At 42.8% G+C, this 13,964-nt stretch overlaps 1 protein-coding gene and 1 non-coding gene across 2 annotated transcripts; both read right to left on the bottom strand.

Moving 5' to 3' along the window:
- Window positions 1-1,062: 1,062 nt before the first annotated feature.
- Window positions 1,063-6,687, bottom strand: LOC139394655 (terminal nucleotidyltransferase 5A-like). Its single transcript, XM_071142761.1, has 2 exons — window positions 5,775-6,687; window positions 1,063-5,167 (listed from the first exon to the last, which is right to left on the bottom strand). Exons 1-2 carry the CDS (start codon window positions 6,201-6,203, stop codon window positions 4,388-4,390), a joined length of 1,209 nt encoding a protein of 402 aa, XP_070998862.1. The 5' UTR covers window positions 6,204-6,687; the 3' UTR covers window positions 1,063-4,387.
- A 2,779-nt stretch (window positions 6,688-9,466) lies between these two features.
- On the bottom strand, window positions 9,467-9,519 carry LOC139406226 (U7 small nuclear RNA). The gene has a single exon (XR_011633950.1). It is a non-coding gene; the product is annotated as a U7 small nuclear RNA (small nuclear RNA).
- Between the last annotated feature and the right edge of the window lie 4,445 nt (window positions 9,520-13,964).

The raw sequence follows: 13,964 nt of genomic DNA on the forward strand, positions 1-13,964 counted from the left end.
AAATATGCAAATAAGCCTTTACACTAAGGAAAGTGTTAATTTAACACTGAAAGTGTTACACTTAACATGCTCAGACTTGCCTAGTTAAATAAAGGTCAAATAAAATTAAACATAAAAAAATAAAAGCATGCTCAGTGTTGATTCAACACTGGAGAATGTGCTGTGTAGGCATCACTTATATATGTTTTCTGGTGTTTGAAGCCGGCTGCACTGAGGAGATATTGGTGAAGCTGAAGGTACAAGTGATCAGATTGTCCAAACGTTCTCGTACCTCGTCTTCTGACGGGTTTGGAAAAGTGAAGTGTGTATCTGCAAGCATAGAGCAGTCACCCATTTCCTTTTCAGTGAAAGGGATAATGTCCTTATCATGGCTCCTAAATATAGCTTACTTACACTGTACTTTACTTACTCATCTTACTCCGTCTGTCTCTCTCCCGCTCTCTCTCTATGTGGGACAATGAGACATGTGACCCATACTAGAGCTAAGTTGCTTTAGAGCTCCATTTCCATCCATGAAACTGGTCCATTCACTGCTACCCTGCCCTTGCCTGATCAGTCAGTCAACATTTAAAGTGTTGTGGATGGGGGGCACGGAGTAATTCTGAAAGAGAATTTGATGAGCAGGCAAAGATATTCACAACACAAAAGCGTCAAAGTCTCTTTTTGGGTGGACGCAAATCCCTCACACTCACCACCAGCTATTTCTGGCAGCGGTGGAGTAGTTCTCTCTGACCGGTGCCCATTGGGTCTGGTCTGCCAGGATCTGGCCAGGATTGTCCTCTGTAAGCAGGGAACCCAGCCTTCTAAAAGCTGCTGAATGGCTAGCGTCAGTTAAAAGAGATGCCCTCTCATGAAAAAGAAGCCTGAAGTCATTTGCCTTGATGGGCAGACCATTGAGGCAAAGCCTGGATATTGAGTGTTGGGGGGTGGTTTAGGGAAATAGTCTAACGCTAGACAGGAACAATCAGAATCGAGATAGAGCAGACAGTTGAGCATTGTCGTCAACACAATTCAGTCACAGAACCCACAAACATTGTTACAAACAAGAAACGGAAATGAAAATTTGGTTTTCATTTTTTTTTAATGATGAAAACATCCTTTATCTTCAAAACAGGCATTAACAAGATCTGGAAAAAAAAATGTAAGCTGAGAAATGATATTTTGCAAACTGATCACAGACTCCAAAGCGCTGCAACATGGTCTGATACAGTTATAAAAAATAACAATCATAAAAAAATACGAGGCAGGCTCTTTTTCTATTTTTGTTGGTTTGATGGATAAAGACTGCATGAATAGGAGGTGACAAGTTGAAACAATGCAAACAAGACCATAGTAGCCTGTGTGTTGCTTGCCAACTACATGGTAGACTGGTGCTGGCTTAACTGTTCTGAGCCAATTTCACAGAGTGAGAAGAGATGGGAATACACACCGCCTGCACGATCCAGACGGTATCATCAAAATGTACACAGTCAAAAAGAAAGATGTTTGAACAGAATGTGTGAAATAGCAAAATAGGGAAAAGGGAGTACAGAATGATTTGAGTCGAGTGCATTTCTCTCTGTTCTCTTGACCACCCAGGTTACAGTCACACAGTGGTCACCGAAGTCGTTTCACATCCCCTTTGGAGTGCCTCCGCCCTGTAGAACTCCATTAGATGTCCATTCACTTTCTCCCTAAGGGGGCTGCATTACTACTTGCACATTATGGGAGTGAGGAGAGAGGACAAGAGTAAGATCTCATCAGTGGAGACAAAGAGAGTAGTTTCCTTAAGACGCCCTAAAGAGTTGTGACATGACCCATTTGTACAGAAGCGGGAAGCCCAGGAATCCCACCCAAAGGGAAAACACAGTTTATTCTTCTCTAAAGATACACACTTTAGATTTGTATAGTGCACAACAATGTTGCTATTTTTAATAACACTGTCTCTCACCCCAAGACCCACAATATTGGTGATGAATCATCGTTCATTTTCCTCTTCGTGTCAAAAATCTATTCCTATCAGCTGAGGAAGATATTTCAGATGTTATGTTTGAGAGATGGCATTAGAGAAACTGAATTAGCATCAGACAGTATTTCCCCATGGGCTCGGACCTTACAGCGTAGCAGTTAGATCATGCAACCACTGCCTAACCAAGCCTCATTTTTTAAAAAAAAGAAGGTTATTTACAGTAATACCATGGCAGTGCACCAACCCAGGAAACGTTATCAAAGCTCATAAGGCATGCGAGGATATCTGTTCAGTCCCCCAGAGAAGAGGCCCCTTGACATAAGAGGTCAAACTAGGCTTAATAGACTACCTCCCTAAAGTTGTGCTGTGTGTACCAGGACCCCTCTCTCTCTCCCCCCCCGTGCCTATTCTCTCTGCTTAGGTCATCTTAAGATGGGAGAAAGAGGTATTACCACGGTATATCTGTCTGTATGTCGGTCTGTGGTGAAAGCAAGACAAACCATTTCACCAGCTGCACCCATCTCCCCAGCCCAGCTTCCTGCCTCTCGCATTTTACTTCTGTCCCTAGAGCGTCTGTCCCTCCCCCTACAGCTCAGTATCTGTACTTCGATATTAAAAACAACATGTCCTCAACCTCTCTCGCCATCGACAAAAGGCCGAACACTCATTCAACATTGGGCAAGCGGCAGATAAACATTTGACACAACATTTGCTGGTAGGTTTGAGCCCACCCAAAGCGAGCGCAATACACTGCAGACACAGCCCAGATAAGTTCAACCTCTTTGGCAGCTGCGTACTTCCCTGCTAGAGTGTTACAGCAAATAATGTCCCATCACAGGTGTCTCAGCAAATATCATACTAGAAGGCAGCACAGGAACACCCCGACTTGCCTCTTTGCCCTTTGATCCGATCGGTCTCTCTTTCCTTATGCATCTATTTCTTCCCGACACAGGTTTTTCATTCCCTCAGCCTGCTGTGAACTTGCTACAAAAAGGTGAATTAAAAGAGAAGCACCCCAATACAAAATACAGTAAAGTTTAAAACCATGTGAAACTGAATATACAGTAATCCTTATGAAACTGAAAACTACAGGATGTTGCCTTTCTTTAACGCGGATATCTGAAAAGCTCACCAAAGCGGTCAACGTGAACAACGACAAAACAACATTAAACCACCTCGGCACAAACTAATATTCCCGTGGAGTTTGTCTGAAAATGACTATGGGAGAGCAACAGCAAACAACGCTCTCGTCTCTGTGGCTTCAACGCACCTATGGGGAGGTGCTGTTATTATTCATTGGAGCTGGAATGGTTAAAATATCTGCAAATGTTAATGCAAGGTTCTGTATCAACCTGTCAAACTACTTTGTACAAAGTACAGTAACACCCCATCTCTCCCCCATCGACTAATACTCTGACTGCAAGGGGATATGTTGTTTTCTTCCAAAAAAATATGACATCAACACGGACTGTATCAGGATTTGAATCGGGATTTTACGGTCACATTCACAAGCCTCTGGGGTGCTATTGTCTTGTGTGCCTGACGAAAACCAGACTGGATTTATTCACAAAACGATATGGCCTACTGCTCATTATTCCTCTGCCTATACTACTGATAGGCGTTAGGCACTTAAAACACGTTCACATATACAAATATAGATCGCATTATACATTTGTTTTCTTCCCCACCAAACGTGGGTATTAAAAACAATAAATGAAAAATCTTTGGTTTGTAAACACATCATCATGTTCATATCAATCATTACTAGTTAAGGTGTAGTTTCTGTCATTCCAAGCTCGTGATGACATCTCACCTCACCAGAAATAAAGAGAGTTTTATGGTGCTCTAGTAACCCCTGTGTTGCTGGGACATGGCCCAGCGCGCGTCAGGGTGCAAGCCGCACACCCCTTAAGAGAGCAAAGGGGCCTGCATCCTCCTCACGGCCAAGGAGGCAGCTGGACACCACAGGACACAGATGCAGCCACACATTATGTTCCGTCTGTCGCTCAATTCCACAGCATTTTCAGTTCGCAACAGAGTCAGTCAATCCAGGTCAGGGTCAATGAAAGTATTGTTGCGGCTTTCACTCTTGTCCATCGTTGTTTGCATTGTATTGGGCAAAACCCCATCCCATACTTCCCAAGCTTGGGTTGTGTGTCAGACAGGGTGGCATTTTCACAGTAAACTGTCCTGCCATTGGTTCAAGATGGACCTCACAGGAGCTGAGACCCAGCTGTTATTTTCTCCCCCCCCCCCCCCCCCCCCCCCCAGCATCACACTCTAACAAAACATAACAACACATTTAAATGCAATACAGGATGGTGGGGCATGGGGATACCCTTTTCTCATTCATTCATCTGAAAAACACTTTACAGTGATAAATGAATCAGACTCTCTCCTCCCTCTTTCTCTCTCACTCCTTCCTCCCCGTGTGCTGTCTCAGTTGCAGGGTAGCCAGGTGGAGTAGGCATGCCGCTGGCAGTGGAACATGGGCTGTACCTGGGCTATGTAGTAGTTACTGAAGTTACCGTCTGCCACGTAGGCGGCTGGCTGGTAGTAGCAGGTGACGTTAGCCACGTTCGGGATGAAGTTCTGCTCGGCCAGCACGCGCACCGCCAGCATGGCGATCAGCCCCAGTGTCTGCCGCCTCTCATGTCCCATCAGGCACACCGTACTCTCGTTGACCACCCCATGCAGGGTCATCAAGTAGTCGTACTTGCGGTCTTCCAGGCCCACAAAGTGGTTTTGCAGGTAGGACTCCAGCTTGCGTTGCTGCTCGCTGATATCCGAGAAGTCGATGAAGAAGCGTGAGCACATGTAACGCTGCAGGGACTTCATCTCCGTCTCGGAGTCGGCGTGAAAGCCCCTTACCAGCAGGTGACAGTACTTGAGCAGGCCGCCGCCCCGAATCTCCTCTGGGTTGCGGGTGCAGATCACCTTCTGGCGTAGGTGGTCGAGGGCAGCACCAAAGTCCCCAAACACACTCTCACCCACGATGGTGGGATGGAAGGTCTCGGCCATGGGGTTCTCAGAGCATTCATAGAATAGCAGCAGGGAGTCTAGCTTGATCTGGAAGGAGTCCACGCTAAACTCAAACTGCCGCCTCAGAGAGTCTACGAACTTGAGCTCCACGTTCTTGCCTCTGTTATTGGAGAGGGAGATGAGGCTCCAGTGGTCTGAATCATTGCACACCTTCACCATCTTCTGCACATAGGCTTCCTGTCAGACAGAAACACACGGGGAAAAGACATCTTTAGCTCCAGTTGTCAATGGATAGAAATACTGTTTGCACTTTGCTCAGTTAAAAGGAATAACTGTCAATGGGTTTTAAAAATACTGTATACATACAGTATAAAGGCTTTGGCGCCACTATGATCTTAAACGAATAACTGTCATGGATATAAATACTGTATGTAGCCTACTCCTAATCTAAATCCAATTCAACTGATACATGCACTAAATCAAGAACAGGTAATCCTGCATAGCTCCATATAAAGACGTATTCATGTAATTACATTGGCCCATATTTTCTGTGCATCTTTCTGTAGCCTACAATAAGGGGCAAACATTGGCTGCCCTGTCTATTGAACTTAGGTGGCCAAGGAGACGGGATCTGCTTTAAATGGGTTTACTGCAATCCTCTTAACTGAATACATTTATACTTATCAGTAAACGGGTCTTATTGCGTTTTCAAATCTCATGCACAATGATGTGCAAAAGGGCAAAGGTGCGTAAAAGCCCAATTAGCCATATTCATTAATGAAATTCATTTCTAAATAGCTATTTGATTTATTTCAATAAATGTTCCATGGAAAGTGTAGCCTACCTTTAAAGTCAATGGTGATATTTTTTGCTTATTCACCCCGTCAGGTAAGAAGTCCAGGAGACAGTCCAAAACGATATCCTTCACAATCTGAAAATCACTTTCCCCTTTCATATCCGCGCAAAAGATTAGGTCAAGGTCCTTGTAGCCCAGTCCGCTATCCTCGTGAAGAACGTGGCTTGCAGCAGACCCGTTAAGCCGCACGTCCCGGACGTGGATATTCCTCTCCTCCATGCGACTACGCACCACTTTCACTATTTGTCGGGGTTTCATCTCCAAAGTGGGGAAGTTTCCCCGGCCGTGGATGGGAATGGTCTCCGTCAGGATGGCATCAAGGCGCTGCACTTGTTCCCAGCCGAGAACGCTGATATTGCTGCTTTCAACCTCAGCTATAGTACTAGCACCAGTGCAGCTATTATCTTCTTCGGACATTGTGGAGAAAATTAAACGGCAATTGACTATGAAGTTTCTTTAGCGACAGGTCCGTATCCAAATGTGGATTTTACGCGCAGTGACAGTAGGCTATAGAGGGGCAATGTCAACTTCATCCACATCGGTATCTTCAGTCAGAGTGCAGTATCTCCTCTATATTATACTGTAACATAAATCAAATCAAGGCGAAATAGGCTAGGCTACTCAATGCGCAGTAAAGAAATGACAGCTGCGTACTCCGGTTGACTCGCGCGTCTTTTGTCGTGAGATAAGGGAGGACAGTGAATAAGATCTTCTCTCAAAGATTGTCGTCACTTCTGCCTTTTTCCTTTCTTTAAAGGGCGTGAAACGTTTCCTCATCGGTTATCACTCAGTGTATCCGAGCTGTGCGCATCGCCGTCTTTGGTGCTCGTTGGTATACCAGGAGTTCTGTGTTCGGGCTGTGACTCCATCGCCTAAGGCCCGCCTATGATTTATTGAATTTGCATGAATACGCAGTTCTGCAGTGATCAGCCCTCTGTGGAATCCCCGTGGATTGTGACGCGCAACTTCTAAATATTTGGTTCCCTTTTCGTCTCCAATAAATTCTTAAAGCCTTCCATGTCACGTGAAACGGATGTGGTTTAGTTTGGCTACTTTTGTTTTCCATCAAAGTTAACCGTTACCTATCCATTGTGCTTGGCTTGTGGGCGTTGCTTCTCGCTGAAAGGCAGGTACAGTTTTAGGAATGTCACATGATATGTACAACCCCTTATCATTTGAAGATAAGTTTGAGCGACGTCAACAGCCTGGGGTTTGATCCCAGGTTTTGCGGACAACTGGCCCAGCGCCGTCCGCGGTAGGGGATGGTCATTGCCTTGGCTCCTCCGACACATTGGTGCGGCTAACATCCGGTTTAAGCGAGCAGTGTTGAGCAGAGGTAGGCGGCCAGGAGGGTCATGTTTTCGGAGGACACATGACTCGACCTTCACCTCTCCCGATCCCATTGAGTAGTTGCAGAGATGAGCCAAGGGACCTAATTCGGGGAGAAAAAATATATACTATTGTGGCCATACCATCGGCCTGGTTAGTACTGGGACCGGAGACCACCTGGGAATACCAGGTGCCATAAACATAAAAAATAAAGTTACAGCGAAATCTGTGTTCACCAATAGCAAATCGCACTATAGCGGCGTTGGCAAAAAGGTGCCGGTTTTCAGGTATACAGAATTTAACCTAACTTGAGGGACACCGCACAGGCGTCTTTCTACGCTTGCTATGTTACTACAGCCTTGACCATATTGATATAGGTCATTTATATACACAAACAAAACTGTAATTTTCTATAGTCTCTTGTGAAATGCAAGCACCGTTAATTAAAAATATAATAGCCTAATGTGTCCTCCTTTGAGTTGAAATCACATTATTTTAAGTCGTAATTTATAGGAGATGTAAGGTTTTCACTATAAAGAGTTGTTATTTTGACTTGCAGGATTTCATAGACCATACAGAAATTGTGGAGCAAAAGCCTACTTTGAGTTGACATTGCCATACCGCCCTCTATGGGAAAGAGGAAAAAGTTGGAGTACAATCCCAACCAAATCTGAGTCATTTGAAAAATATCCAGCAACAACATATTGTGAGCAGTGGTGTAAAGTACTTAAGTAAAAATACTTTAAAATACTACTTAAGTAGTTTCTGTACTTTACTATTTATATTTTTGCCAACTTTCCCTTTTACTTCACTACGTTCCTGAAGAAAATAATGTACTTTTTACTCCATACATTTTCCCTGACATCCAAAAGTACTCAATACATTTTGACAGGAAGATGGTATAATTCACACACTTACCAAGAGAACATCCCTGGTCATCCCTACTGCCTCTGATCTGGCGGACTCACTAAACACAAGTGTGTGTGCCCCTGGCTATCCTTCATTTTTTTTTTAAATACAAAGGATTTTGAAATGGTTTTTACTTTTCATACTTAAGTACATTTAAGCAATTACATTTACTTTGGATACTTACGTATATTTACAACCAAATCATTTTTGACTTTTACTTTACTGGGTGACTTTTGAGTCATTTACTATTTAAAGGTATCTTTACTTTTACTCAAGTATGATGATTGAGTACTTTTTCCACCACTGATTGTGAGTCATAATGTAGAATATGACACTTCCTACAGTTTGTCTATTTTAGAGCGTTCCAGTTTTCCTATACTGATATTTACTTGCTGTGTTGAGCAAACGTCATATAAATATGCCACTTATAGCAAATGTTTTCTCTTAAGGCGACTTGCAGTACAGTGAGTTTTTAGTATGTGATCCCTGCATGAATTGAACCCATGATATGGCCTTCCTAGAACCACACAGGACCAACACATACCTAATTATGGTTTCCCTAATGCCATTTCCTAAACCAGGCTCCTAAACTCTCACCTCTAAAGAACACTCTCTTTCCTAAATATAGTTCCTAACCACCAACCCTATGGTTGTTTCTATCAAACAGTAGAAGTCGTGACCTGATTTAGTGCCTGGTTAAGCTGAATCTGATCTCAGCCCACATGAAAAAATACTATAGTATGCTATGGTATAAATACTATAGTATTCACTGTCGTGTTTTGTGGACTTTACTGTAGTATTCACTGTAGTGTTTTGCGATGGCAAAAAGACTACAGTGAATACTGTAATATTTACTATAGTATTTACAGTTAAGTATAGTGTTACATTCTGGCCTTAGTTCCTTTGTTTTGTCTTTGTTTTAGTATGGTCAGGGTGTGAGTTGGGGTGGGCAGTCTGTTTGTTTTTCTATGTTGGTTTCTGTGTTCGGCCTAGTATGGTTCTCAATCAGAGGCAGGTGTCGTTAGTGGTCTCTGATTGAGAATCATACTTAGGTAGCCTTTCTCCACCTGTGTTTCGTGGGTGTTTATTTTCTGTCTTTGTGTATGTCGACAGACAGGACTGTTTCGGTTTTCGTTCGTTCACTTTATTGTTTTTTGTATTTCAGTGTTCAGTTTGATTCATTAAATATTACATCATGAACACTTACCACACTGCAAATTGGTCCTCCGATCCTTCTCGCTACTCCTCCTCAGAAGAGGAGGATGAGATCCGTTACATATAGTATCAATACTGAAGTAAAATAAAACTGTAGTATATACTATAGTAATTAATTACATTTTTTTGCGGACTACAGTATACTGTAGGATTTACTGTAGTGTTTTTCAGACGTCACTGTAGAATTTACAATAGTGTTTTTGTTTTATTATCTTTGACATAGAAGTGGAGGCTTTCTCCTTCAGGAAACCTACTGGAGAAATACTGAAAGAGCACATTTTCCTTAACCTGTAGGTAGGTCTGGGGTCTGAACGGATAGTTCAGAGCTTACTGCTCTTTTCTATAACCTGTCGGAAACACAATATGTGATCTATACTTAGCATGTAGGTTTCTCACTAATGTGTGGCACAAATTGTAATGTGGGAGTGGGGAATGGGCAGAGTATACACAAATTAAATACTGTAGTATTTACTATAGTTAAAACGTGTAGTGTTTTTGTGGACTATAGTGTATTTGCGGACATTACTGTAGTATTTACTACAGTCTTTTTTGCGGATGAGACTGTAGTATTTACTATAGTATTCGAAAGTATACTACAACATTCTATTGTAAGTACTATACATGATTGAGGGATACTACAGTGTGTAGTATAGTATTCTACAGTTTACTATAGAATTCTATAGTAAGTACTTTAGTATTCTACAGTAAACTGTATTATTTTTTAATGTGGGAGGGGTCTTACCAATGTGGAGGGGATTTTAGCCTAGCGGCTCTGGAAGGCCTGATTAGCTCAGTGGTCTTGTGAATGTGAAGGGGATGTGACCAGCCCTGAAATATCCGACAATCTGAGTTTAATCCCTGTATGCAACCATGCATTTCTCTCTTCTTGGCCAATATACCAACTGGCCTGGGGTAACTAGTGTTGTGAATGTGTGTTGTGGACATTAGCGGTCTCGGTTGTCTTGAATCCCTTCCCCCCCCCCCATCATCATACCCCCTGGGCTTAATGCTCTCTGCTGAAGTGTGAGCAAAACAGCTGACACAACTCTAATGTCAGTGTCAGACTGAACTTCCATGTCACAGTGCAGCACAGCATGGCAGCTAGTATCAGAGAAACAGAGAACCAGACGCTCATCTCCATCAAACATCAGAGGGAAACCTGCCAAAGCCAAACACACTTTGCTGTGCCATGTTCATGGCCGGTTGGGGAGGGGCAGCCGTCAGGTCATCTATCAGGCAGTGCAGCCACCCAGCCCTGTAAACCCAGATTATCCCATTTACTCTTAGCCTACAGCAGAGCAGAGGTCCCAGAGCCTACCTGCACAGTCACACTCATCACAACAGGGGGTCGAGGCAGTCACATTCACATAGATCACTGATCATTTACAATCACACCTGCTCCGACATTGCTCGTCCAAATATTACATCTTCTTAATTCCATTCCTTTACTTTAGATTTGTGTGTATTGTTCTAGTCAATGCTATCCTATTAAACTATTGCTGTATATATACTATTCTATCCTACACATTCTACAGATAGAATATTTAGTATATCCACATACTGTCCATAATGTCTATACATCCCAACACATATTATATATTTATACTCCTGACTCTGACATTGCTCGTCCTAATAGTTCTACGTTTCTTAATTCCATCCTTTAACGTTTAGATCTGTGTGTATTGTTGTGAATTGTTAGATATTGCTTCACTGTTGGAGCTAGAAAAATAAGCATTTCGCTACACGTGTGACCAATACAAATGTAGTTGATTTTAATTTGATGCATTTTAGACTTAGATCAGATACATTCACAGCCATACTTTCATATGTAGCCATATGCATATTATTTGAATCATGCATCTCATTCACGCTACTGGCTTATACTGGGATAGCCAGCTTTTGATTGGTGGACGGTCCAATGAGAGATCACAAGTCTCTCAAACAATAACTCACATCTGGAAATGTATGTGAGGAGTCAATCTTTTTCCCGGGTGTGGAGGTATGGGTTGGCCTTCGTTCAAGAGCTCTGTGCACCAGCCATCTCCACGCCAGCCAAATCAGAGCGGTTGCCATAGAGACAGTAGGTGTATATTCCTCTACAATTTTTGACAGGGGCTGCATAGGGGGGGAAAAAGGGATATGCAAAAATTGTTGCATGGACAATCCTGAATTTTCTATCATTACAGATGACTTTATCTTCAGAGATGCCATAATCAGTGAGTGCTTTGAAAAGCAGTAGCGGTGTGTGGGTAAAATCACTGGGGAAGCCAAGCCAGGGGAAAAAAATGCCATATTACAACTTATGTGTTAATTGTGACAATTATGCGATAAGTGTGTTGTTTGCTCTATAACATGTTAGTTCATATGCCTTGCCACAGTGATATATAGGCATAAAGGCCGAGACAATAAGAAGACAAAGCAGCAGAATAAATTCAACCACGCCTTTGTTTCATCACAAAACCGGAGAGCAACATCTGTCCACAAACCATATTGCATGTAACAAACAGTTACATGACCTACAGCATGGTCAATCAAGTTAATGTTTCAGACATTTTCGGACTCTAAACAACTATTGATTTAAAACCACAGAGAGTCGCAAAGAAAACAGGAGATGCCTCCACTATTCATTCAAGCACCATTTCAACTTCCACATCATCAAATCACCTATGTTTAGTCTAATACAGTGACAATTAAAAGATACCAAAAACGATTTAGTCCATTCAACGTAAACTAAATATGATGTGGCTGTCCATGGTACTGATTTCTGTGTGTGTGCGTACAAGTACAAAAAACATGTTGACTCAGCCTACTTGTAGAGAAACGCCAATGCCTCTCATGTCACCGAAACGGTCTTTGACTTTATCATACAGTAGGCTACACATGTTTAGTTTTTGTTGTCCTGGCTAAAATGCTTGTTCGCTAGCTTAACTTCCTTTAATGGGCAATGATGATCCAGCTAATTTACATCGGCCCACTACATCTAGCTACATAATGAACTTCCATCCTTTTTTGGCCAGGGACACGCAAACTGTATGAATTTATGGTTGGATCAAAATCCCCTTCATAATCATTGGCCAGTACAGAGAATTAAGTAAAACCACATGTCCAAATCCCTATCTCCATCCATGGCTAATTTAGGAAAGGACAATTTTAGCTAGCTAGCTAGACAACGGAGGAGAACAACACAACGAGATGCAACAATTAAAGTTCTCTCTGTCAATGTCATTTGGCTGTTGTTGTGATGTGATTGGTGTGAAGCCAAATCCAAACTGGTTTCCATTGACACTTTTTTTTAGGGTGCATCAGGACCATTCACAGTTGAGCTGAGTCAGTTTAGCTCAATGCTTATTGACTATTATTTTATAATGTTCTTGTCAAGGGAGGCCAAATGCACGCTGGCTTCCCTTGCATTCAATGCTACGGGCAGCAACATTATCATACTCTTTTTGACCAGACAGCATCAGATAGATGGGCTGTCAGACAGAGGGGTGCTGTTTTGCTCGCTCAGATGCTTTCTTCAGTGAGATACAGTAAATTCAGCCTCTTGCAAATTGAAGGAAAATTCTGAAACAGAGAGATGAAAGAAATTATTTATGCATCTTTTTTTGTTGGTACATTTTTTGGGGGGAAGCCTGGCTTCCCTTGGCATCCATGAAGGCACGCCGCTGTTGAAAGGACTTCATCTCAATGCACCACGGAAGGACCTGACATCTGAATAGATCTTATTTCTCAACTGTGACTGTTGGCTCTCTCCCTCGTTAAAACCAATCTTTTACAGTTACAGAGAGCCTGCCTCCAGGGTCCATAAAAAAAACGATCTGGACGGTTCGGTCCAATAAACTAAGGAGAGAAGCTGGGGTTTTCACTGTGCCAACCAGCTGACAGGAACCATTGGATCGATGCACTGTGAAGAGTCGCATCCCCTCGGACTGCCACGTCATCTCCCCTTCGAGCTCATCTTTAGAGTTAGAGACGGTCTGGGGACTTAGAAACGAATGTCTTAGTCACTATTCTTCACTCGTCCACATCCAACAACAACTACTGAAGGCCATTGACGTCCGAAACATAATGTTTTGAAAACAAAATACAATGGTTAACTAAACACGTTCTTAATTGTGAGCGAGAGTAACTTTAGTCGAGCAGGACAGCTCGCTAGCTAATTCCTCAGATCATATGGAGAGGAGCGACACATGAACACATTACGCTAATGAGTTGGATAGAGGAGCAGGGCTCAAATTTTGGCGATGCGGTTCCGGGGAGAGTGCACTGGTGTGTTTTCTAGTTAGACCTATTTTAATGTGCTGGATGAGATGCATGGGTTGTGGTGTCAGTATGTGGATTACCCAGAGGGCCATGGAGGTCCAGGGTCCTCTAGCGGCATGATGAGAATTTCTATCTCATTAAGAGCATTCGAGCCGGTCTGACCTCTCTCATCTGATCTCACTTTAACAGGAGGGGATGGAAGCACCGGTTATTATGCTCTAACACGAGTGAAGGAGTACCAAGGCACTGATTAGATGGGAGTGGGGACTTAGGCCTATAGCAAATGCAAAAATATTGGTTCATACACATACGTTGCCACAATCGCTCTGGAACGTTCTACAGATGCCAAACTAAGATATCTGGAATAGGTCAGAGATGGAAAAGTTTTATTTCATGTGGTTTAACACCTTTCCTTCACTAAATCTGTGGTCTTCACCCCCTTTCCATAATGCCACGTTATTC

The sequence above is a fragment of the Oncorhynchus clarkii genome, chromosome 3, assembly GCF_045791955.1.
Source record: "Oncorhynchus clarkii lewisi isolate Uvic-CL-2024 chromosome 3, UVic_Ocla_1.0, whole genome shotgun sequence".
Lineage (NCBI taxonomy): Eukaryota > Metazoa > Chordata > Actinopteri > Salmoniformes > Salmonidae > Oncorhynchus > Oncorhynchus clarkii.

Coding starts and splice junctions, on each gene's coding strand:
- LOC139394655 (XM_071142761.1), bottom strand. CDS start 6,203: ATGTCCGAAGAAGATAATAGCTGCACTGGTGCTAGTACTATAGCTGAG. Junction 5,168..5,774: donor TATCACCATTGACTTTAAAG/GTAGGCTACACT, acceptor TCTGTCTGACAG/GAAGCCTATGTGCAGAAGAT.